Source organism: Chenopodium quinoa, unplaced genomic scaffold (assembly GCF_001683475.1).
Source record: "Chenopodium quinoa cultivar QQ74 unplaced genomic scaffold, ASM168347v1, whole genome shotgun sequence".
NCBI lineage: Eukaryota > Viridiplantae > Streptophyta > Magnoliopsida > Caryophyllales > Amaranthaceae > Chenopodium > Chenopodium quinoa.
In genome coordinates, this window is record NW_018744633.1 from 4,190,092 (window position 1) to 4,214,425 (window position 24,334).

Genomic DNA, 24,334 nt, shown 5'->3' on the forward strand with positions numbered 1-24,334 from the left:
GTGTTTGATAAATAGATATTTATTATTAGTTGTTGACTTGTTTCTAGTGTACGGAGTAGTTTATATTTAATAAATATCAAAAGCTAATTTTTTAATAAGCTAATTTGTCTATTCAAAAGAAAAAAAAAAAAAAAAAAGCTAATTTGTAAAAAGCTCTTACAAAGAACTTTTTGGGTCTCACAGCTCTTTTAATAAGATACTCGTACTTCGCTAAAAAGTTTCCAAAACTCTGCTTACCAAACAAGAAGCCTCAAGTCCTCAACACAGCAGTTAAAATGAAGACAGCACAATTCACTTTTATCTAGGGTTTTTACATTCATCTTTGCTCCAATTTCTCAGGTAAACGCTAATTCTTTATCAAACTTTAAATTTTCTACAATTTTTCCATTTCCCCATTTCGTATTATCTGTATACAACAAGATTATATATTAATATCTGCTAATGCTCTATATCAAGTATAACTGCTCTATATCATATTGCTAATGCTTGTACATTTTATCATATTTTGCATTAGATCATGGAGAAGAGGATTCAAAATTCAGATCGAATATCTAATTTACCAGAACCCATTAAAACGCATATACTTTCGTATTTGTCAACTAGGGATGCAGCAAGAACTAGCATTTTATCGAGCAGTTGGCGTGCATTATGGATTCAATTACCCATTTTTGATTTTGGAAGGTTTAACCTTAATAGCTTATTGGATGTGGATGATATGCCTAGTGATGATGATGATTCTACTAGAATGAAAAGGGAGTCAATTGTTAAGGAAAGGGAGGAATTTTATGCTTTTCTTGATAGAACCCTTGGGTCAATTTCGAAGTTGGAAGTGCTCAAACTTTATATACCTCAGTATGAGTTGGAGTTGAAGTCGCGGTTAGATCATTGGCTTGATTGTGTTGTTGGTTGTCGCGTTAGAACTCTAAGCTTGGAAATTGGTGGTAGGAATGGTCCTAGGTATAGTTTGCCTAAGAGTGTGCTTAGTGTGAACTTCATCACTACGATGAATTTGAAAGGTTGTGAGTTGATTTCGGCTTCTTTGGCAAATACCCAATTGCCTTCAGTGACAAAGCTTAGCCTTGTGAATGTTTATTTAGATGAGGGTTTTATGGGGAGTCTTGCTGTTAGCATCCCTAATCTTGAGGCTTTAGCTGTGAAAAGTTGCAAGGGGTTTACAAGGCTTGAAGTGTTTGGTCTCACTAAACTTGTGAAGCTTGATGTTGGGCAAAATTGCGATGAGCTTGAGGTGATTGTGATTGATGCACCGAGTCTTTTGAATTTCATTTATGTGTATGAAGACGTGTGGAAAGAAGTTTTACAGTCATCCGAGATTGAGTTTTCTGATTGCAAGAATTTGAAATTTCTGAAACTAGTTGGTTCTAGCTTGTATGATTCTGAATTGAATACGCTTCTTGAAGATGCTCCTGTCCTTGAAAAATTGTTTCTATATGAGTGCCACAATCTAGAAGACGTTTCCTTTTCAAGTCAACATCTAACCTGTTTGGAATTTGAGCGTTGTAGGAGTTTGTTAACCGTTCAAATTGATACTCCCAACTTGAAAATCTTTCACTACGCAGATGATGAACTTATAACCTTTCGAGGAAAGTGTTCTTTCAAGTTGAAGAAGGCTCCCGTTTACCTAAAGGCTGACATTAAGAACGATAAGTGGTATGCTAGACTCGTTAAGTTTCTCTCCAAGCTAGGCAATAGTGAACAACTGTCAATCTGTGTTGGTTTGGAAGAGGTAATATAAGGAATGGTTCTTCCTTTCCTTAACTCATTTTGTATTTCTTTTTAGTCTTTTCATCACATTGCTTTTATGTCAATTGGATTGGAAAACTAATGATTTGTATTTGACGGAGTTGTGTTTGTCAATAAAGGATCTTATAGTTCCAGAAAAAGTGAGGATGAAGTCTCGCCCTCCCCTCCATGGCATCAAGCATTTGATAGTATCACTCCGTGCATCATTTATAAAACGTACTCCTGTCACCTTTGTCGAGGCTCTTTTGTGGCTTGCACCTCGTCCAGAGTATATTTATATATAACGACTTCATTCCAATTTACAAAGTGCTTAAGGTACTTCATTCTATCTTGTAGATCATATGATCTGTAGTTGCAGTTTCCATTTGATTCCTAGTCAATGTGCCTTTTGTAACACTTAATTCATAAATAGATGCTATTGAGAAAATTTTGGGATTAGTAGAACAAATTAGTAATGCAACTAGAATAATCTCTGCTAAGTAATGCAACTAGAACGCTAGAACAGAATCATGTATAGTAAATTAGTAATCATGCATATAGTAACATAATCTCTGCTCAACTCCACTAACATAATCTGCTCAACTCTCATAATTGCATAATAATCATGCATGTTCTGTTCAAGATATATTAGTGCATAATTATATATCTTGTGACTTCTATTAGTGCTTAGTGTGAGATGAATTTTTTTTTGGCATTTGACACCTACAATTGCTTGCTAATGCTTCAAAAGAGATTGTCATTGTTTATGAACTTTGTTTATTTACATTGTTGCTTGCCATTTTCAACAAGGGTATTATGAAAGATGGCAAACTTTTCCTTAATGTCTGTTTGGATGAAGTGCATATTCATGCCTGAACTTGTAAATACAAACTTTAAGCTAACTTTTCTTTCTATTTGTCCGAGATTTAGATCATATCCTCTTGGTATGTGCTTAAAGAGTTGTTTGTGTTCAGTTAGGCAAATTTTTGGATTTTTATTTGGCACAAAATTCTTGACCATTCATCTTATTTATGTTAAATGTAATAGGTGCTGGATAGGATGAATTTTGAAATATATGATTGAGAAATATGAGCATATGTAGGAGCTATGGGACACCTCTTGCAACAAATATCTTGTCTTGCTCATACCAAGCCAAAAAAAAAAGAAGAGAGTGTGAGAGATTCATTTGTGCTCATACAAAACTTTTTTTTTTTTTTTTTTTTTTTTTTTTTTTTTTTTTTTTTTTGGGGGGGGGGTGCATGATTCAAAACTGTAAATTTGTTCTTGATCTTCTGTTTTCAGTTCACGTACGAGATACCACTGAAAGGCGTGAAAAAATGCGGTTGTTGGAAGACACCTGCCATCATATGTTGGCGGCACGCCCTTGAAAAAGTATTGCTTGAGAACCAAGAGGGGGATGAAGATGATACAAGACTAGCCAATTTCTTCACTAAGGGAAGGATTGATGAGAAGATGGTGTCTTTTGTCAAGAGTGTGAAGCCTAAAAAGAAAAAAACTTTTCATTTTGTTTCTAGTCACTGGTTGTTTGCTAGAATTAGGTAGATGGAAAACTTTCAAGGCATTTGAACATATTAAAATATTAAGGTAGATGCAAGCTGCTACTCTCACAAATCTGTAGACTTCGCGACTAGCAGAGTCACCCTTTGTTATATGTCCATCTGAAATGAACATGCGGAGTTTAATTTTGTAAGAACTGCGGAAGTTTTTTTTTTTTTTTTTTTTTTGTAACCATGGGGCTTTGAAAACGTATGTTTATTTTTAAGTGCCCTATATTCGTACAATAGATGTTGCGACTAGCTTAGTTGGCCAAGTGTATAGCTAAGAATTTTGGAGTAGATTGACTTGTAAGCGATGCCGATTTATTAGTTTTTTTTCCTACCTTAAAAAATCATTTACATTAGGTACATCAAACATCTGTACACTTAATTGGGCATGCTATGTTCCTTAAAAAAAATAAAAGGGCATGCTATGAGTTTGTATTATGTGTTGGGCTTGTGTCAAGGAAATTACACTCATTAAATCATTTACAAAAATTCAAACCTCTTTTGGGATTTAAATATATAATATGGTCTTTTTTGTAAGATCTATACTAATCTATTACAACATAGAGTTCTATATAGTACTCCGTATAAGTTTAACTGTCATGTTATACTTGGGTTTTGGATGTAAAAAAAAAAAAAAAACACTATTGTACTCCATACTACAAATCATGACTTTAACTTCAAAAATAGTACATTAAAGTATTAACTTCATATGAGTAAATTAGGAGAAGTTAATTTGGGTTAATTACAGAGTAAAAGTTTTTGCTTCTCTACAGACCACAAAGAACTACGGTAGTTACTCCACCCGCAGTATAGGAAATTAGGAATATTAACCATTTCCTATTCCACATTATTAATTTAAATACTCATTAACTCATTAATCAATACTAATTGTAGATATAATGCTTTAATCCTCTCTAAATCACTGCTTAACAAGCTTAAATAAACCAAACGTTTCCCACTTCTATTACTGCACAACAATAATTGTCCTGCAACCTGCTTATGCATTGATACTCCCAATCATTTTAATTTTTTGGGTTATCCAAAAGTCTTCATTTACATTTAAATTAGCATGTAACACTCCAACTTCCACCAAATCACTCGTAAATTCGTAACATTTCACTATAAATACTCATACTTCATAGTTCATAGTTTCATACAACAGAAACAACCAACAATTCCCTCTTGTAACTAGATTAAGTGCTTTTACCAACTGCCTAAAAAAATGGTACTACAAAACAAACCAAAATCCAGTAGTAGAGCAACAAGAACAAACGTTAACGATGATAGCAAGTCACTCGTACCAGTTCATACACCACTGTTCACAATTAACTCTCATGCTGAAGATGTTGATATCACCCCACCACCACCCCTGATTTCATCATACAATGACCGTATTCGGCCTCTCCTTGATGCAGTCGACAAGCTAAGAAACCTGAAAGTTATGAAGGAGGGGATTCAGTTACCAACTATCGTCGTAGTTGGTGATCAGTCCTCTGGCAAATCTAGTGTGCTAGAGTCCTTAGCTGGGATTAGTCTTCCTAGAGGGAAAGGTATATGCACCCGGGTTCCGCTTATTATGCGCCTGCAGCATCATTCTAGTCCTGACCCTGAACTCTTCCTTGAGTACATGGGTAAAAATGTGAGGACTGATGAAGCTAATGTGTCTGATGCAATCAACTTTGCTACTCAAGAAATCGCGGGTAATGCTAAGGGGATATCTAATGCTCCCATAACATTAGTTGTGAAGAAACATGGTGTCCCAGATTTAACAATGGTTGATCTGCCCGGTATCACTCGGGTTCCTGTTCATGGACAGCCTGAGAATATATATGAACAGATTCGGGATATTATTATGGAGTATATTACTCCAGAGGAGAGTATTGTCCTGAATGTGTTATCTGCAACAGTTGATTTTTCGACGTGTGAGTCTATTATGATGTCTCAGAGTGTTGATAAAACTGGACAGAGGACACTTGCTGTTGTGACTAAGGCTGATAAGGCTCCTGAAGGCTTATTGGAGAAGGTTACAAATGATGATGTCAGTATTGGTCTCGGGTATGTGTGTGTTAGGAACAGAATTGGGGAGGAAACTTATGAGGAAGCGCGGTTGGAGGAGGCAAGGCTGTTTGGGTCTCACCCTTTGCTGTCGAGGATTGATGACTCGACTGTGGGGGTTCCTGTATTGGCCCAAAGGTTGGTTCATATACAGGCTAGTATAATCTCAAAGTGTTTGCCTAACATTGTTAAGCAGATAAATGCAAAGTTGAATTCTAATGTTGCTGAACTGAATAGCATGCCTCAGAATTTATCATCTGCGGCAGAGGCAATGGCGGTGTTTATGCAGATCACGGGATCTGCAAAGGAGTCTCTCAGAAAGATTCTGATTAGGGGTGAATATGATGATTATCCTGATGATTCAGGTATGCATTGTACTGCTCGTTTGGCGGAGATGCTGAACAGGTTTTCTGAGCTAACACTGCATTTCTGATGGAAGAGGTTCGGGTTCTGGAGGAGGCTAAGGGTATTGGGCTGCCAAATTTCCTTCCTCGTGGTGGGTTTCTTACCATCCTGCAGAGAAAGGTTAAGGGAATTTCTGGAAGTCCTGTGGATTTTGTTAACAAGGTGTGGCAATACATTGAAAATGTGGTGGTGCAAGTGCTGATGCATCACTGTGACAACTACCCACCGCTTCAGTCCTCAACTAGGAGGCCTGCAAACAGTCTGATCAGCAAGATGAAAGATCAATCTGTTAAGAGCGTTGTAGAAATTGTTGAGATGGAAAAGCTTGCTGATTACACTTGCAATCCTGAGTACATGACCATTTGGACTGAGCTGATGACCAGCCAAGAAGAATTCATGAGGGTTCTTGAGGACGAGTCTGAGAAACCAGTTGTGAAAATGAAAGGGTTCGGTGAGGTTAAAATTGAGCATTTGAGGATGCACAAGCATGTGGCACAGCAAGCATTGGACATGAAGATTAGGATGACAGCGTACTGGAAGATTGTTCTAAGAAGGCTGGTTGATTCAATGGCCTTGCATCTGCTGTTCAGTATTCAGAATCTGGTGAACAAAGAACTGGAGTACGAGATAGTGAATGAGCTGATGGGGCCGTATGGGGGAGGCATCGAAAGGATGCTAGAGGAGTCTCCATCTGTAGCAACAAAGAGAGAGAGGCTGAATAAGAGTATTAAACTGCTGAAGGAGTCTAAGGATGTTGTCTCAAAGATTATGGACAGAATTGCTCTTACTGAATGAGGGTTCATCAGAACCATGTGAGATTCTGTTCGTCCTGTTAGTTTCAAGAATAAGATTAAGTGCTACTGCTGCATCACTAGCAGATTAGCAAGTCAGTAGCTTATTGTTTATGCTTCTACTAAGTTGGTCTTATTTTACTTTTCAGTTTGTGTGTTTTGTTTTAGGTATTATGTTCTGGCTTCCCGGCCTAAACCAAGCGATATTATGCTCACCTGCGAGTTTGTTTATGCTGTTAAAGTAAATTTGTAAAGTAGTTTCTCAACTCTCCCGATTCATCATGGTTCTATTTCACTGTCATTGAACTGTTAGCTTTTCGTAGTTTCTCAATCCCTGTTAGACATCTAAGTCCTAGCAGAAGACAAAGGAATTAGCAGGTACCATAAGAATTCCTATTAAATATTGTGTGTAGGAATTTAAAGTACATAACAGAGCTTCAATAGGCTTATTAGTGCAGAATGCCTTCTGTTAAATAACATTTGATTGAAATTATGATGGTAGGATTGAAGGCGGTTGCTTCTTGATTATAGTTATAGGCAGGTGATGTTTTCAGTAGCATCAAACACATGATCATTCAACATATTTGCAGAATTAAAGATTGTAGAAATATCCACCAAGAAAAAGTTGGCATATTGTGAATGCGTGAAAAATAGTTTGTGAATTTCCAGATTATTAGCAAATTTCATGTAAACAGTTATAAAGAATATCCAGATTATTTGCAAATTTCATGAAAACAGTTTTAAAAAACACAGTAGATATCAGCATTACCTTACTAGTTACTACCTTAGGAGATAAAAAAGAAAAAACCTGAAAAGCTAAAATACAAGTATATTACAATGACCTTCCTTAATACATTCTATTCACAATTAGCTACATGTTGCACCACAAAGTTTTTGGACAAGGTATTCAATTCAGGATAAGGTCATCCTAACAAAATACATGCTCAGAAATATATATTTCATTTTTCTATGAATATAATTTCATGAAACCTTCCTTAGCTATAGTTTCAAGTATCTTACATCATAATGTATGTGCCATAGCTCGTTGGACCATAGTGGAGGAAGCATCCGTGTCAACACCAGGAAAGAATGAGCTTGTACTTGAAGAACCAACATGCTTATCACTCAATTCCATCATCACTTCCTTGCCAACCATAGAATTTGGTTCCATGGAATAAGACACATGGGATGACCTGATCTCATCTAGCACAATCGCGATTTCTTTCATAGTAGGCCTTTCTTTTCCATTCATTTTTACGCATTGTCTTGCAAGCTTAGCAACAGCAACAAACTCTTCCTTCTTTCCCTCATCTAAAATCCGAGGATCCAAAATATCAAAGAGACGAGAATTTTCCATGTGGAACAGAAATTCAACTGCCAAACTAATCCATCCCCCGTCATTGGTGGGGCAGATTGGTTTTTTGCCAGTTATAAGCTCAACAAGGACTACCCCGAAGCTGTAAACATCACTTTTCTCAGTGAATACATTTGACTGGAAGTACTCTGGATCTAAATAACCATACGTCCCAATAACACATGTAGTCACATGTGTTTGTTCAATGTCAATGGCTCTTGAGGCCCCAAAATCTGAAACTTTGGCTCTAAATTTAGCATCCAAAAGTATGTTTGCGGACTTAATGTCTCTGTGATAAATAGGGGCAGATGAAGATGAATGCAGGTATGCTATAGCATCAGCTGATTCTGCTGCCATTTGCAGACGCATTTTCCAAGTAACATGAAAATCTCCATTTGCATCATGAATATGCTGATAAAGTGTTCCATTAATCCCATGCCTAAACTGAATCCTGAAATAAGCGTCACAAAAACATATAAAAACATTATGTTAAGTTTATGGATTCATCTAGTCTGGATACAAAAACTTAAGCACAATAATGTCTCCAAGCAAGCATATATCCTCTAATAATTAGTAATAATTGAAAGATGATTATTACTTGCTAATCAAAGATAAGACCTATGATGGTCTGGTTTCTGTGATCAACAATCTGAAATCCAATTATGGACTACCTCAAAGGAGCTTTCAGTGTTAGTTAACAAGGCTTGACAGCCTCCAACCCCATACAAATCTTTCTCAACAGTAGTATGTTTTCCACAAACGGTAGCACAACCACTCAAGATATTTCCACTCCTATTTCTTAAGACAATACTGCCACTACAACCTTCCATGACAAGAACATTCGACGAACTTGAGAAAGCAAATGGACTACCTCTAAAATCAATACTAGCATTAGACCTGCATGTATTATGGACAGCAGTTCTTACAAGCAGATTTCGATTCACATACTGATTCGACGCCATCCCATTGTATATCCATCACTTCTAAATTGAACTTATGCAGGAAAGGTTTAGGGGTACGAAATGATTTCATAAAACTTGTTGTAGTAGCAGTTAGGAGTGATTCCAAAAGGATATGGAATCAGGACATCACCGCAGTATTCTTGACAGCCACGCTTGGCAAAGGATGGAGGGGAGTATGATGCTGTTAGCTGCAGTACTAAGCATGCCAGCAGAAGAAACAGAAAAAGGGACATCAGCATTGTGTAATGTACTAATGTGTATTTTGTTCCTACTTCTGTTATCACTGCATTGTATTATTATAAGCTTATTCAACTTTTTAAGCAGTACAACTATGACTTTTCCAAGTCATCAGGAGTTCCTTTCATCTTCTTGTGCAAAAAGTCAAGACCTCCTTCCGGCTCCTTTTGTTTTTTCCATTTGCAATTCTTGAGATAAAAAAATCAGTATTATAATCTTAGCCACAAACTAATTAATACGAATAATTTAAGGAATACCTTTTTTATATTTTTATAAGTTAAGCATTTCTCTTCAGCGTGTATACCAATGCAGAAACTTAACCAATCATATCATGAATTATCCACAAGTAAATACTATGACAATAGAATAATAATAATAATAATAAACTATTTATTAAGACGATTCCAAGGCCAACAAGTACTACATACAAGATTATCTTTTCTTTATACTACCTCTGTTGCATATTATCTGCAACGATTTGACATAAAGTAGAGAGGAAAAATGTCTAATCGTTGCACATAATATGTAATATGTAATGGAGGTAGTATTTATAAATCATTAACATTAGATGAAGGATTAAATGAATATCTGACCTTATATGTATACTAATAGTATTATGAGAATTAAGTTAACATAAGACAACAGAGTGGAATAAAATATAATAGTATCTATATTAACATTATGTGAATAATAATCTATATATAGAAACAATATAGAAAGTTGATTCCACTTTGAATATATAATACTTCCAATTTCATCACCCTTTGACCTTTGTTTCTTTAATGCGAGGACATGAATATTTCATCTTCCTTTTCCAACTTTGATTCCACACCCTTTGATCAAAGGAAAGGTAGTCAAAATCTTTGTTTTGCTAATATGAAAATAAGATATTTCATCTTCCTTTTCCCACTTTAATTTCACACCCTCCCTGTTGAATTGGAATTCCGCCCCAGTTTCAACAACTTCAACCACCACCATAACTCCATCCCTAATTCCCTACCAAACAGGCAAACACAATTTCAACACTTTGATCACTTACTAATTTAATCTCAAGGAAAAATTATTTTTCAAGATTAATGTTATGCTTATGTACAGTCTAGGGATGAAAGATCGATTTGCGGTTTATAGCCTAAACCAAAAGTAAACCATAATATTTAGGTTTGAGTTTTTCAAACTGTGCCACACCAAAACTAATTAGTATACACTAGACCCTAGTGTAGGTACCATAACCTACACCCCCTACAAAACGCAGCGTTTTGCGTTTTTCCCCTACCCCCACAAACTACAGTAACTACCCCCACTCACCCCCACTAACCACAGTAACTGCTGTAAATTAGAAATAACTTCCCCTACCCCACATATATATATTTAAAAAAAAAAAAACTATCCATATCAAATTATTCTCTCTCTAAAAACCATCTTCTTCATTTTTGTAGAATTTCTCTCTCATCAACACCGTCGAATCGGAACGAAATTCTCTTCAAATTATTGCAAAATTGCTTCAAAACACTTCATAATTGCTTCAAATGTCTGATATTCGAGATGAAATTAAACAATCGCAGCAGCATTTTGATAAAGAGTAAGTAATTTTGTTCATTTGATTACGATTTTAGTACAATTTTTGTATGAAGCATAATTTTGGTTCTTTTCCTTGTGATTGTAGAGTGATTTTGCAAACAAACGCTTTAGAGAAGAACATGCAAGATGAAACTGGAAAATCAGAGCAAAATGTTACCAAAGAGTAAGTAATTTTGTTCATATTCTTGCGATGAAAATTATAGAGCGAATTTATTTGTAAAACCTAATTTTTGTTAAAATTTTTTGCGATTGTAGTAATTGTTCTAAGATTTTACTGAAAATAACTAAAACATTAACAATTTATTAAATAAAACAGAGACGATGATGATGATGTACCTCTTCAGTCAAGAGTACACAAATTGAAAAAAAACCGCCAAAATGATCCAATTGTAGATCCTGAACTTTTAACAATGTCTCCACTACCAAGGTAATTAGTCATTTACAGAATATATTATGTTCATGTCTAATATGCTAGTTGTATTTGATAAAAAATGGTTTTATCTTTGTTTAATATGTTATTTGTATATGATCATATTTGATACTCATAATGTTCATTTATAGATATAGTTATGATCATATATTTATATTTGTTCATATGAGTATTTATTGAGATTTAAGAACAAAAGTACATTTCATTGAAACATCATTGTATATGATCATATTTGATACTCATAATGTTCATTTATAGATATAATTATGATCATATATGTATATTTGTTCATTTGAGTATTCATTGAGACTTAAATAACAAATGTACATTTCATTAAATCATCATGCACATATATAAATATGATAATAATCATTTTAGTGATATGCATTCAAACTAATGTCATGTAATTAATTTATAATGTAGTGATGTGCCATTTAGAGTGATACACTTGCTTTAATTTAGAGATGGGAAATCTGAACCATTAACTCTAAAGAAGGTTATAGAACAAAATGAATATGGTAATAGTTATGAAAGATACACTTTAAACAAGTAAGTTTATATGTATAAAATAATTGTTTTTACATTCAATTATTGTACATTGTATATATATACCAAACTTATTAGGTAATTCTTAAAATTTTAGTGAAAAAAAAAAGATTCGAGTGAAATTTGTTATGTCAAAATCAAGACCACCAGAGACAAATCAAACAATAAGGTATAAAAGCTTTATACCAAAATAACTAATTATCTTCTTCATTGTATAAATTAGTTCATACTTTAATATCATATTATATAAAATAATTCTGTTTTTTTTAAGTGAACAAAGTGAGAACATTCCTGCTACTAATTCAACAATTAAGAGTGTGTCTGCTACACATAACACAACTGACAAAGAGAGTAGGGATGAAAGGTATACTAATGATCAATTTTATATAAACAAATGTTCATTTTTATAACAGTATATTTTGTGCACAATTTATGTGCATTTTTTATTAAAAGTATTTCTTAAAATTGATTTCAGAAAGCAAAAACAAGTTCAGCCAGAAGAGCAGAGCAATCCAGACAGGAATACTCCTGAGAAAAAGGACAAAAATGAAATTGATCAAAGGTATAAATATATAATGTTCATTTCATTTTTGATAACTATCTATTTTGTGTACCATTTATTTCATTTTTATTTAAAGTACTTCTTAATATTGATTTCATCAAGCAAGAAGAAGTTCAACCAAAAGTGCAAAGCAATCCAGTAAAGAATAGTCTTGGCCAAAAGTAAGAAAACTTAAATGTTCAATTTAGATAGACTATATGTTCATTTGAAAATCAGTACAAAAAAGTTTGCTCATGGCCAATAGTAATATAAGTTATATGTTCATTTTTTTATTTACTAATCAAAATTGTAAATTCAAACATATTTTTAATGAATTATCAGAAAACCCAAAGATGATGCAAGAATAACAACATTAAAGGACAAGATGCAAGAAATACATTTAGACATAGAGAGAAACCCAAAGTATGTTTAAACTTAAATAATTGAATTAATTTAATCAATTAATGAATATATTTCAAAGTTATATAACAGTATCATACATTTACAGGAAGTACAAAGAATCGACAATCAGAATTATGAGAAATCTCAAAAGAATGGAAAAGGCAAGCAAGAAAATCAGGAGAGGTAAATGATCATATTTATTGAATATTTTTGTTTAATAGTCATAAATATCAATTTTAACAATACTATTACTTTTGAAGGTGAAGCAAAAAAGAAAGAAAAAGGGCCAGTAGAAGAGAAAACTGTGGAAAAAGGTAAAAATTTTAAAATGTACATTTTTATTACAAAAAATGTTCATATTGGAAAAGCATAATATTAAATATTCAATAAGATTAAAAAAATTAAATTTTAACTAAATAAATTTTAATAGAAGGACAAGAAGGAAAAAAAGGGATTGAAAAAGAGAAAAACCCTAAAGACAAAACTGTGGAAGATGTCTTTCCAAAGACAACAAATGTAGAAGGTAAAAATTTATAAATGTACATTTTTATTACATAAAATGTTCATATTGGATCTACATAATATTGAATGTTCAATAAGATTAAAAAAATATAAATATTAACTAATTAAATTTTCATAGAAGGACAAGAGGGAAAAAAAGAGCCTGAAAAGGAGAAAATCCCTAAAGAGAAAACAGTGGAAGATGAGTCTACAAAGACAACAGATCCGAAAGGTAAATAGTGGAAAATGTACATATTCATTATCTGAAATGTTCATTTATATTGTATATAGTAAACATTTGTCATCCAATTTACATAAATGTTTATTTAATCTTTTATATTTGATCATTTCATATGCAGCACAAATTGCACCTGATTTTGTTCAAATTGAGGATGAAACTCATCTTCTAGATCAAGATGATGATAAAGTTTCCACAAAACTTAGTGAGGAGACAGCTCCATCATCACAAAAAAGTGATCAGTCAACCAAAATGAAAACAAGATACAAAACGGTTGCAAGGAAAAACAAAAACAAAAACCCTGTTGTTGTGCCAAGTGGTAGAATTACAAGGAGCCAAGGTACTCATAATACTTTTCTGTTTCACAATAAATATTACACTTTCAAATATACTAACATAAATTTTTTTAAAAACAATAGATGTTCTGTTAGATGAATCTGAAAAGGGAAGCCAGAAGAAGGATGTTGAACCTGCTAAAGAAACCGCAAAAATAGGACAGAAGAGAAGAATGTCTACAAGGACTTCTCCTATTCAAAAGGAAGCTGATGCACCACCTCCAGCACCTACTCCAATAAAAAAAATGGCAGGTGCTCCTGCTGAATATCCTCCAGACCATGGCAAAAAGGGTAAATGTTCAATCTTAATGTATAGAATGATCATTTATGATGGTATATCATTAATGTTCAATTTCAATATATAGGTGGGAAAAAGAAAACTCCAGCACCTACTCCAATCAGAAAAATGGCAGGTGCTCCTGCTGAATATCCTCCAGACCAAGGCAAAAAGGGTAAATGTTCAATCTTAATGTATAGAATGATCATTTATGATGGTATATCATTAATGTTCAATTTCAATATAAAGGTGGGAAAAAGAAAACTCCAGAAGAAGTGAAGAAAACTTCTAAGGTTGCTGGCAAAAGAAAAGCAGGTATATAATGATATATTATAAATGTTCAATTTCTATATATAGAATGATCATTTGAGAAAACAATTTTGTTCATTTTATCATTTGCTTACTGTACATTTTCAATAGTTAAACAAAATTATATATTTAATTTTCATTATCTGACCTAGTGTCAGCATCAAATTTTGAACCAGTTGCTGCATCTAACAAAAAAATACAATTAATAATGAATATTTCTTGTTTGTAAATGAACATTTTACACTTTTTAATTGAACATTATACAAGTTCTAGAAAATTCTTCAATTCTTTGTTCTGAATCTGCTGAAGTTTTACCCACATCCTTTTCTCCAGCTGTATTATAAATCATCATTTTGGAGATACACTAAGTTAATAGTATTTACACATAATAATTAGAAATGAACATTTCTACTTAAGTTTATGTACATTATTATTAAATATATGAACATATTACCATTTGTTGAAATTATTGGTTGTTCAATTATATCACCAAGTGTTGAAGAGGTGGGCCCTGTTTCTGTTTAGGACAATTTAGACCACAAATTTAGAATTTTTCATATAAAAATTAGGATATATAGTCTCTTTTAGTTAGAATTTACCAATGGCTGGAGAAGGTGGAGTCAACCCCAAGCTGAAAGCTTTTCTGATGTCATATTCTTGTTCTTTTTCCTTTCCCTTTTTGGTTAATTTCTTCCCAGTCATTTGCTTCTCAGTTGTTTGCTTTTCAGACCCTTGCATCAGATTCTTCTCAGCTTGTGCAAGTGCATTTAGGAAATCCTCACTGCCAAAGAATTCTTCATCTTGGCTTAGAATTGATGGTTCCCTAGCTGCCACCTTTCCTAAAACTTCATCAACTTTTTTCACCAAGTCATTTCCAGGGAAGATATCCTTTGCCTTCACCAATTTTGAAGAAAGATTTGACAGGTTTGAACAAGTTGTTTTTACCAGGGAAACAAAATCATCCATAAAAACCTATATGAATGAATATTAAAAATTATGCAGTTGAACATTTCAGATTATACAAATGAACATTTATGCTAACAAAAGTGATCATTTTATAACTTTAGGACTTTCTTCAACTTCTGTAGCAATCCTTGGTAGAATTTTCCCTCTCCCAAATCCCAATTCTAATTCAATCTTCAATCTCTCAAGAACCATGTCTCTATTCCATGCAGATATGATAGGAATTGTTCTTGGAGGCCTTTTGTCTAACCTCTGAACTCTATCAAAATAGAACAACTACAAGAAAAAAGAAAACATGGAACATAACATAAACAATAAAAAAAAAGTGCATTTATTAAAATTTAAATGAACATTTTGTATCTAAGAATATACCATCAGAAATTGAAGAGGGCCTTTGTAGAACCCCTTGCCTTGCTGCTTTCTCCAATCAACATGACATTTGATAAGTGAGTCATATACAAACTGACACCAGTTCAAATTTTTTATGTTTTCTTTGTCCATCATAGAATAAAGAAATTTGAAATGGCATTGATTGTTTGATACACATTTCATCAAGCAGTTCACAGCCACTGCTAAAAAGTTAGTAATGAAATGTTCACTTGGTGGTCTGTTGTTGGTGAATTTATCATTTATGTATCCATTCACAATCTGCAAACAAAATGAACAAAACATTTATACTTTTGATCATTTAATGTATTTAAAATCAACATTTAAAACTGATCATACCTGACTCACTGATGGAGTTTTTCCTGACCATGATTTTCTCCATTTCTTCAGAAATTCTGCATACTCCTCACTAATTTTATCAGACTTTGGCTCAACAATTGGAATTTCTCCTGTAGGCAAGCCATAAACTACCCTAACATCCTCTACCTCAATTTCTATTTTTTCATTCTTTGGTAGTTCAAAACACTGGCTATTTTCTTCAAAACTTCCCAATAACCAATTACAGAACTTTTGATCAAGTTGAGGTAAACTAATGTCAAGAAGTGATACTAACCCTATATCAACAAGTTGTTGTTTTTGGGTAGGTGTCATCTTTTTTATCCATGCAATGAACTTCATATGTCCTCCTCTCTTTGAAGATTTCTCTTCCTCAAATTCATCTTCCTGAATTTCCTCAACTTCATCAGTTTCCATTGCTTGAACCATTTCAGTTTTCATTTTCTTTTTTCCCCTACCTTCAATCTTTCCTTCATCATACAGTACCATCTTTTGCTCCTGCTTTTCAGCCTTTGCCTTCACTGAATTCCCTTTCTTTGCCTGTTTCTTCCTTGGCTTTACTTCTTCCTCTTCCTCCACCTCATAATCATCCTCACTGACAGGCTCTGCTTCTTCTCTATAAACTGACTCTTCACTATCATCATCACTGTCAGTAGAACTTTCATCAGTAGGATCTTGAGATGGTTCATCTGATGGTACTTCTTGTATTTTTTTTCTCTTTCCAGCATTTCTCTTGGCAGGACTGACATCTGAAAATTAAATATATAATTTTGTTTAAGTATTGAAAATGTACAGTAAGCAAATGATAAAATGAACAAAATTGTTTTCTCAAATGATCATTCTATATATAGAAATTGAACATTTATAATATATCATTATATACCTGCTTTTCTTTTGCCAGCAACCTTAGAAGTTTTCTTCACTTCTTCTGGAGTTTTCTTTTTCCCACCTTTATATTGAAATTGAACATTAATGATATACCATCATAAATGATCATTCTATACATTAAGATTGAACATTTACCCTTTTTGCCTTGGTCTGGAGGATATTCAGCAGGAGCACCTGCCATTTTTCTGATTGGAGTAGGTGCTGGAGTTTTCTTTTTCCCACCTATATATTGAAATTGAACATTAATGATATACCATCATAAATGATCATTCTATACATTAAGATTGAACATTTACCCTTTTTGCCATGGTCTGGAGGATATTCAGCAGGAGCACCTGCCATTTTTTTTATTGGAGTAGGTGCTGGAGGTGGTGCATCAGCTTCCTTTTGAATAGGAGAAGTCCTTGTAGACATTCTTCTCTTCTGTCCTATTTTTGCGGTTTCTTTAGCAGGTTCAACATCCTTCTTCTGGCTTCCCTTTTCAGATTCATCTAACAGAACATCTATTGTTTTTAAAAAAATTTATGTTAGTATATTTGAAAGTGTAATATTTATTGTGAAACAGAAAAGTATTATGATTACCTTGGCTCCTTGTAATTCTACCACTTGGCACAACAACAGGGTTTTTGTTTTTGTTTTTCCTTGCAACCGTTTTGTATCTTGTTTTCATTTTGGTTGACTGATCACTTTTTTGTGATGATGGAGCTGTCTCCTCACTAAGTTTTGTGGAAACTTTATCATCATCTTGATCTAGAAGATGAGTTTCATCCTCAATTTGAACAAAATCAGGTGCAATTTGTGCTGCATATGAAATGATCAAATATAAAAGATTAAATAAACATTTATGTAAATTGGATGACAAATGTTTACTATATACAATATAAATGAACATTTCAGATAATGAATATGTACATTTTCCACTATTTACCTTTCGGATCTGTTGTCTTTGTAGACTCATCTTCCACTGTTTTCTCTTTAGGGATTTTCTCCTTTTCAGGCTCTTTTTTTCCCTCTTGTCCTTCTATGAAAATTTAATTAGTTAATATTTATATTTTTTTAATCTTATTGAACATTCAATATTATGTAGATCCAATATGAACATTTTATGTAATAAAAATGTACATTTATAAATTTTTACCTTCTACATTTGTTGTCTTTGGAAAGACATCTTCCACAGTTTTGTCTTTAGGGTTTTTCTCTTTTTCAATCCCTTTTTTTCCTTCTTGTCCTTCTATTAAAATTTATTTAGTTAAAATTTAATTTTTTTAATCTTATTGAATATTTAATATTATGCTTTTCCAATATGAACATTTTTTGTAATAAAAATGTACATTTTAAAATTTTTACCTTTTTCCACAGTTTTCTCTTCTACTGGCCCTTTTTCTTTCTTTTTTGCTTCACCTTCAAAAGTAATAGTATTGTTAAAATTGATATTTATGACTATTAAACAAAAATATTCAATAAATATGATCATTTACCTCTCCTGATTTTCTTGCTTGCCTTTTCCATTCTTTTGAGATTTCTCATAATTCTGATTGTCGATTCTTTGTACTTCCTGTAAATGTATGATACTGTTATATAACTTTGAAATATATTCATTAATTGATTAAATTAATTCAATTATTTAAGTTTAAACATACTTTGGGTTTCTCTCTATGTCTAAATGTATTTCTTGCATCTTGTCCTTTAATGTTGTTATTCTTGCATCATCTTTGGGTTTTCTGATAATTCATTAAAAATATGTTTGAATTTACAATTTTGATTAGTAAATAAAAAAATGAACATATAACTTATATTACTATTGGCCATGAGCAAACTTTTTTGTACTGATTTTCAAATGAACATATAGTCTATCTAAATTGAACATTTAAGTTTTCTTACTTTTGGCCAAGACTATTCTTTACTGGATTGCTTTGCACTTTTGGTTGAACTTCTTCTTGCTTGATGAAATCAATATTAAGAAGTACTTTAAATAAAAATGAAATAAATGGTACACAAAATAGATAGTTATCAAAAATGAAATGAACATTATATATTTATACCTTTGATCAATTTCATTTTTGTCCTTTTTCTCAGGAGTATTCCTGTCTGGATTGCTCTGCTCTTCTGGCTGAACTTGTTTTTGCTTTCTGAAATCAATTTTAAGAAATACTTTTAATAAAAAATGCACATAAATTGTGCACAAAATATACTGTTATAAAAATGAACATTTGTTTATATAAAATTGATCATTAGTATACCTTTCATCCCTACTCTCTTTGTCAGTTGTGTTATGTGTAGCAGACACACTCTTAATTGTTGAATTAGTAGCAGGAATGTTCTCACTTTGTTCACTTAAAAAAAACAGAATTATTTTATATAATATGATATTAAAGTATGAACTAATTTATACAATGAAGAAGATAATTAGTTATTTTGGTATAAAGCTTTTATACCTTATTGTTTGATTTGTCTCTGGTGGTCTTGATTTTGACATAACAAATTTCACTCGAATCTTTTTTTTTTTCACTAAAATTTTAAGAATTACCTAATAAGTTTGGTATATATATACAATGTACAATAATTGAATGTAAAAACAATTATTTTATACATATAAACTTACTTGTTTAAAGTGTATCTTTCATAACTATTACCATATTCATTTTGTTCTATAACCTTCTTTAGAGTTAATGGTTCAGATTTCCCATCTCTAAATTAAAGCAAGTGTATCACTCTAAATGGCACATCACTACATTATAAATTAATTACATGACATTAGTTTGAATGCATATCACTAAAATGATTATTATCATATTTATATATGTGCATGATGATTTAATGAAATGTACATTTGTTATTTAAGTCTCAATGAATACTCAAATGAACAAATATACATATATGATCATAATTATATCTATAAATGAACATTATGAGTATCAAATATGATCATATACAATGATGTTTCAATGAAATGTACTTTTGTTCTTAAATCTCAATAAATACTCATATGAACAAATATAAATATATGATCATAACTATATCTATAAATGAACATTATGAGTATCAAATATGATCATATACAAATAACATATTAAACAAAGATAAAACCATTTTTTATCAAATACAACTAGCATATTAGACATGAACATAATATATTCTGTAAATGACTAATTACCTTGGTAGTGGAGACATTGTTAAAAGTTCAGGATCTACAATTGGATCATTTTGGCGGTTTTTTTTCAATTTGTGTACTCTTGACTGAAGAGGTACATCATCATCATCGTCTCTGTTTTATTTAATAAATTGTTAATGTTTTAGTTATTTTCAGTAAAATCTTAGAACAATTACTACAATCGCAAAAAATTTTAACAAAAATTAGGTTTTACAAATAAATTCGCTCTATAATTTTCATCGCAAGAATATGAACAAAATTACTTACTCTTTGGTAACATTTTGCTCTGATTTTCCAGTTTCATCTTGCATGTTCTTCTCTAAAGCGTTTGTTTGCAAAATCACTCTACAATCACAAGGAAAAGAACCAAAATTATGCTTCATACAAAAATTGTACTAAAATCGTAATCAAATGAACAAAATTACTTACTCTTTATCAAAATGCTGCTGCGATTGTTTAATTTCATCTCGAATATCAGACATTTGAAGCAATTATGAAGTGTTTTGAAGCAATTTTGCAATAATTTGAAGAGAATTTCGTTCCGATTCGACGGTGTTGATGAGAGAGAAATTCTACAAAAATGAAGAAGATGGTTTTTAGAGAGAGAATAATTTGATATGGATAGTTTTTTTTTTTTTAAATATATATATGTGGGGTAGGGGAAGTTATTTCTAATTTACAGCAGTTACTGTGGTTAGTGGGGGTGAGTGGGGGTAGTTACTGTAGTTTGTGGGGGTAGGGGAAAAACGCAAAACGCTGCGTTTTGTAGGGGGTGTAGGTTATGGTACCTACACTAGGGTCTAGTGTATACTAATTATCCCTGTCCATTTTCACATTATGAGTCAAACCTTGCGATTTCAAACAACATACATTGGTCCCTTTTAAAAAAAGAGAATCATACATTAATTTGGATTTTCTCGAACAAACCAAATAAGACATTAGTGAGAGTGTGACACTGTTGACATATATTTTGCCACAGCGGCTGTTGTTTATGCCATTTTTTGTTAAGTGGGATTGAATATCAAAATCTAGGCTACGGATCAACTAAGCAAAATTTAATGTAAGGCGAAGAAGAAAAAATAAGTAAATGACACAAGGAATTGGTGACGCGGAAAACCCAAAGAAGGTAAAAACCGCGGGTAGAATGAGGATCTACCAAACTTTCACTATGAAAAAAATAATGTTGAACTACAAGTTTGTAATATATGATGAATGCTCAGAACTAATGCCATGCTCGTTGCTGCTACGGCCCTTATATAGACGATTTGCTAGGTCATGCCCTAGCCGTTGCAAGGAGATAAGATCATGCCCTCGATTTTAGGAGGATAGTTGCGGATATTCCCTCTCTTCTGTTTTGAACTCCAACGGACTAGGAGAGCTGAAGTAGGACTGAGTCTTAAGCTTATCTTTTCCCAAAGAATAGGAGGTCGTTACCTGACTTGGTCTTCCACTGATAATGCAGGCGTCGTCGATCTTAAAGCTTTGTCAATAAATGTCTTCGTCGCTGACTTATGCTGACTGTCGTTGACTTGACCTTGCATATTTTTACCCATAACAATTTGCCCCTAATTGCTAAAAACGTGGGCGACTACACACTTTTTGGCAATTATAAAAATACAAAAAATGTAAGACAGAAAAAATAAAGAATAGGAAATGACAGAAATTATAGCCGAAAGATTTTCAAATTATCTAAAGGGCGATTTCGTCTTTTTCCACGCACGTTCTTCAGAGCAGTTACTCAACTTCTCCCACTTCCTTACTCTAACAGTCATTTCATCCTTTATTAATCCTGCAACACGCTTCGCACTTCCCCAAACTTCTACTCTCTTCCACTCTTTTCTCTTCAATTCCTCTTTCCTTTGCGAGCTTTTTCCGGTGGTTTGGTGGCAGCGTGCGGCGGCGATTTCAAACTTCCAGCATCTTCAATTTCCAGGTAATCTACTCTACTTCCTTTTGCATTAATCAATTTTAGATGCAATGTCGAGCAAAATTCCCAAAACTAGAACTAGGTTTTCTCTTCGCGTTGTTGAAAAACAAGGAACAATTGTTTCACAGCAAAATTCAGAGTCTCAGCCTAGGTCGTTGATGGCTCCAAACATGACGATTGATTCGTCAAGATGGCGGGTTTCCCCGGCACTACCTTTGCTTATATTCCGAGGCCCGGCCAGACGGTGGCGGATTGTCCTGAGGATTTCGTTGTTTTCTTTAGATACCCTTTTGCTGAAACGACGATTAAATTCCCTTTCCCACCCCTGGTTCGTTCTTTCTTTGAGGTTCTTGGCGTTATTCCGGGGCAGTTAATGCCGTCTGGTTGGAGGATTTTGTCGGTGATAGTGGAATTGACCAAAGATTGGGAGGATCCTTTTACTTTGGAAGATTTGGCGGCAGGGTATGAGATAAAGATGGCAGAAAGTGGTTTCGTCAGTTTGTGCAAAAAAGGAGATCGGTTGGTTTTGAATACTGATCTGAATGATAGGGGTTGGAATAAGTGGTTCCTATTTGTAAAGAGGGTGTCATTGGGTAACGACGGTTTGTGGTTGACGGAGGGATGGCCGACGAAGGGTAAGTGTTTCTATGGCATTCGTATTCTTATGGTTTGATTTTAGGTAAAATGTTTTGATTCTTTTTCTCATAATGCAGAGTTGGATTTGGACTTTCTTGAGTCGTCGGAGACCTCTTCGTCGAAGGTAAAGAGTTCCTCGCCATCAACCCTTCAGCAAGAACGTTTGCGCGAAAGAAGAAGGCGACGGGTGACCAAGCAGAACAAGAGCAGAGTACTCCGTTGAGCACACCGAACAAGGCGGAAGATTCCGAAGAAACAATGTCGACTCATAAGTAGTTGTTTGATTTCATTGCGTCATGATTATGTCATTGCTTTATGATTAACGGTCTCTAATGCTTTGCCAGAATCGGCCGCTCAAGGCGCTCGTCGAAGTCGAAGCTTGACTCAACAAGAGGCTGATTTGCGAATGAGGAGGAAGCGAGGGTTGGCATCTCAAGAGCAGCAACCGGCGCCAGTGGCCGAGAAAGTGGAACCTGCTCTGACTCCACAACCTGAGAGGACGGTTGACGAGTCGGGGACTATTACGCTGTCGGCAACTCCTCCACGCAAGCAACAGAAGACTAACGACGTGCGTTTCCCATCCAAATTCTTGGACCGTCGCAAGGATGACCAACGCTCTTTGTTTCCTGCCTTGAATCAACTGTTGTTTCCCAAGTCTAGGGAGATGTTAGCCGGATCGTCCGTTTTGGACATATCATCTGAAGCGGCTTCTGTTCACTTATACGTAAGCTTTTATTTCGGTTTCGTTTTTACTTGTCAATCTGGTTGTCTTCAAAGTTTGTAATTGGGGATGTGTTTGGCCAGTGTCTGCAAAACTCTTTGGTGTTGAGGGATAGGGTGATTGGGCTAGCCAAGGAGATGCAAAGGCTAGATGGTGCTTCTAAGAATAGTGAGGCTCAACGCAAAACTGCAGTCAATGTGTTCCAGATGACCAAGAAGGAGTTGGACGAAACAAAGAAGAAGGTGGATGATCTGGAGAAGCGACTACAAGACCAGTCGAAGACGATGGAGGAGGAAACTCAAAAACTTAAGGATCAGCTGAAGGAATAGGCCAAGCATTTGGAGGATAAGGTGGGGGTCATTGCTGCCAAGGACGAGGCTTTGTCGAAGGTCCAAGACGAGCTGACGTCAACCCAGAAGGAGTTGGACGACGCACTGGACGACTATGCTGAATTGGATATCAAGGCAAGGGCCAAGCTGATGAAGCAGTTTTTGGATGGAAAGGCTCCGGAATGGCGTCCTCAAGAGGTGATCGACCGCTTCCTTGCAAATGGTGGGATGCTTTACGAGCTGGAAGAGGATGCTGCGGTGGCATCGACCGCGGATTCAGGTCCTGGTCCTTTCGTTACTATTGCTTCGTCGGTCGCTGCACCTGATGTTCAGTCTGTCGAGGATCAGCCTGTGATTGCCGACGACCAACCATCCATTGTTGAAGATCAGCCTACTACTGTTGTCGACCAATTTGTCGGCGGTGCTGAGGAGCCGCGGGTTGAAGTCGTCGATGATAATGTTCGGGTTAATGAAGTTGTCAAGGAAGTCGTCGACGGGCTTGCTGCTGATGAGGCCGATGTTTGAAGGCCGTCGTTTGTGATGGTTTGAACTTTGTTGTGTGTTATTAAACAATGTTTTTCTTTTGCTTGCAGAACTTGTGTTTTGATTTGATGACTTGTGATGGTTGAAGTGGTTCCTTTGACAATTTGCTTTTGCTTTATGTGCTAGGTATTCCTTCACTTTTGCTTGAGTTATTATCTGTGGACGTAAGGCAAAAAGTATTTAAAGT

At 34.1% G+C, this 24,334-nt stretch overlaps 4 protein-coding genes, 3 long non-coding RNA genes and 1 pseudogene across 7 annotated transcripts; 4 read left to right on the top strand and 4 right to left on the bottom strand.

Moving 5' to 3' along the window:
* Nucleotides 1-101: 101 nt before the first annotated feature.
* Nucleotides 102-1,856, top strand: LOC110701138 (putative FBD-associated F-box protein At5g53635). The gene is made up of 2 exons (XM_021878728.1): nucleotides 102-339; nucleotides 515-1,856. Exon 2 carries the CDS (start codon nucleotides 518-520, stop codon nucleotides 1,751-1,753), a length of 1,236 nt encoding a protein of 411 aa, XP_021734420.1. The 5' UTR covers nucleotides 102-339; nucleotides 515-517; the 3' UTR covers nucleotides 1,754-1,856.
* Nucleotides 1,857-2,082: 226 nt separating this feature from the next.
* On the top strand, nucleotides 2,083-6,705 carry LOC110701133 (annotated as a pseudogene).
* Nucleotides 6,706-7,138: 433 nt separating this feature from the next.
* On the bottom strand, nucleotides 7,139-10,087 carry LOC110701432 (wall-associated receptor kinase-like 1). The gene is made up of 3 exons (XM_021879088.1): nucleotides 9,942-10,087; nucleotides 9,003-9,155; nucleotides 7,139-8,361 (listed from the first exon to the last, which is right to left on the bottom strand). The coding sequence occupies exons 1-3, from the start codon at nucleotides 10,085-10,087 to the stop codon at nucleotides 7,578-7,580; spliced, it is 1,083 nt and encodes a 360-aa protein (XP_021734780.1). The 3' UTR covers nucleotides 7,139-7,577.
* A 2,242-nt stretch (nucleotides 10,088-12,329) lies between these two features.
* Nucleotides 12,330-12,770, top strand: LOC110701143. The gene is made up of 3 exons (XR_002507319.1): nucleotides 12,330-12,386; nucleotides 12,547-12,627; nucleotides 12,713-12,770. It is a non-coding gene; the product is annotated as an uncharacterized LOC110701143 (long non-coding RNA).
* A 306-nt stretch (nucleotides 12,771-13,076) lies between these two features.
* Nucleotides 13,077-13,609, top strand: LOC110701142. Its single transcript, XR_002507318.1, has 3 exons — nucleotides 13,077-13,129; nucleotides 13,247-13,339; nucleotides 13,467-13,609. It is a non-coding gene; the product is annotated as an uncharacterized LOC110701142 (long non-coding RNA).
* A 957-nt stretch (nucleotides 13,610-14,566) lies between these two features.
* Nucleotides 14,567-17,041, bottom strand: LOC110701137 (titin-like). The gene is made up of 7 exons (XM_021878727.1): nucleotides 16,976-17,041; nucleotides 16,836-16,901; nucleotides 15,956-16,701; nucleotides 15,602-15,877; nucleotides 14,866-15,505; nucleotides 14,721-14,783; nucleotides 14,567-14,599 (listed from the first exon to the last, which is right to left on the bottom strand). Exons 1-5 carry the CDS (start codon nucleotides 17,019-17,021, stop codon nucleotides 15,317-15,319), a joined length of 1,323 nt encoding a protein of 440 aa, XP_021734419.1. The 5' UTR covers nucleotides 17,022-17,041; the 3' UTR covers nucleotides 14,567-14,599; nucleotides 14,721-14,783; nucleotides 14,866-15,316.
* Nucleotides 17,042-17,062: 21 nt separating this feature from the next.
* Nucleotides 17,063-18,314, bottom strand: LOC110701433 (neurofilament heavy polypeptide-like). The gene is made up of 5 exons (XM_021879089.1): nucleotides 18,188-18,314; nucleotides 17,979-18,050; nucleotides 17,769-17,861; nucleotides 17,423-17,641; nucleotides 17,063-17,343 (listed from the first exon to the last, which is right to left on the bottom strand). The coding sequence occupies exons 1-5, from the start codon at nucleotides 18,312-18,314 to the stop codon at nucleotides 17,063-17,065; spliced, it is 792 nt and encodes a 263-aa protein (XP_021734781.1).
* Nucleotides 18,315-18,337: 23 nt separating this feature from the next.
* On the bottom strand, nucleotides 18,338-18,778 carry LOC110701144. The gene is made up of 3 exons (XR_002507320.1): nucleotides 18,722-18,778; nucleotides 18,481-18,561; nucleotides 18,338-18,395 (listed from the first exon to the last, which is right to left on the bottom strand). It is a non-coding gene; the product is annotated as an uncharacterized LOC110701144 (long non-coding RNA).
* Nucleotides 18,779-24,334: the final 5,556 nt, after the last annotated feature.

What these genes read in the sequence shown, in the direction of transcription:
- LOC110701433 (XM_021879089.1), bottom strand. Translation starts at nt 18,314, where the DNA reads ATGATCATATTTATTGAATATTTTTGTTTAATAGTCATAAATATCAAT. An exon ending in AGAGAAAACTGTGGAAAAAG is followed by an intron (nt 18,051 to 18,187) that starts GTAAAAATTTTA and finishes AAGGAAAAAAAG; the next exon opens with GGATTGAAAAAGAGAAAAAC. An exon ending in TAGAATTACAAGGAGCCAAG is followed by an intron (nt 17,344 to 17,422) that starts GTAATCATAATA and finishes TAAAAACAATAG; the next exon opens with ATGTTCTGTTAGATGAATCT.
- LOC110701137 (XM_021878727.1), bottom strand. Translation starts at nt 17,021, where the DNA reads ATGGCAGGTGCTCCTGCTGAATATCCTCCAGACCAAGGCAAAAAGG. An exon ending in TGCTGGCAAAAGAAAAGCAG is followed by an intron (nt 16,702 to 16,835) that starts GTATATAATGAT and finishes TTTAATTTTCAG; the next exon opens with ATGTCAGTCCTGCCAAGAGA. An exon ending in AAACTCCATCAGTGAGTCAG is followed by an intron (nt 15,878 to 15,955) that starts GTATGATCAGTT and finishes TTTTGTTTGCAG; the next exon opens with ATTGTGAATGGATACATAAA.
- LOC110701432 (XM_021879088.1), bottom strand. Translation starts at nt 10,087, where the DNA reads ATGGTGGTGGTTGAAGTTGTTGAAACTGGGGCGGAATTCCAATTCAAC. An exon ending in ACCTTTCCTTTGATCAAAGG is followed by an intron (nt 9,156 to 9,941) that starts GTGTGGAATCAA and finishes AATACAATGCAG; the next exon opens with TGATAACAGAAGTAGGAACA. An exon ending in TGGCTGTCAAGAATACTGCG is followed by an intron (nt 8,362 to 9,002) that starts GTGATGTCCTGA and finishes CGCTTATTTCAG; the next exon opens with GATTCAGTTTAGGCATGGGA.
- LOC110701138 (XM_021878728.1), top strand. Translation starts at nt 518, where the DNA reads ATGGAGAAGAGGATTCAAAATTCAGATCGAATATCTAATTTACCAGAA.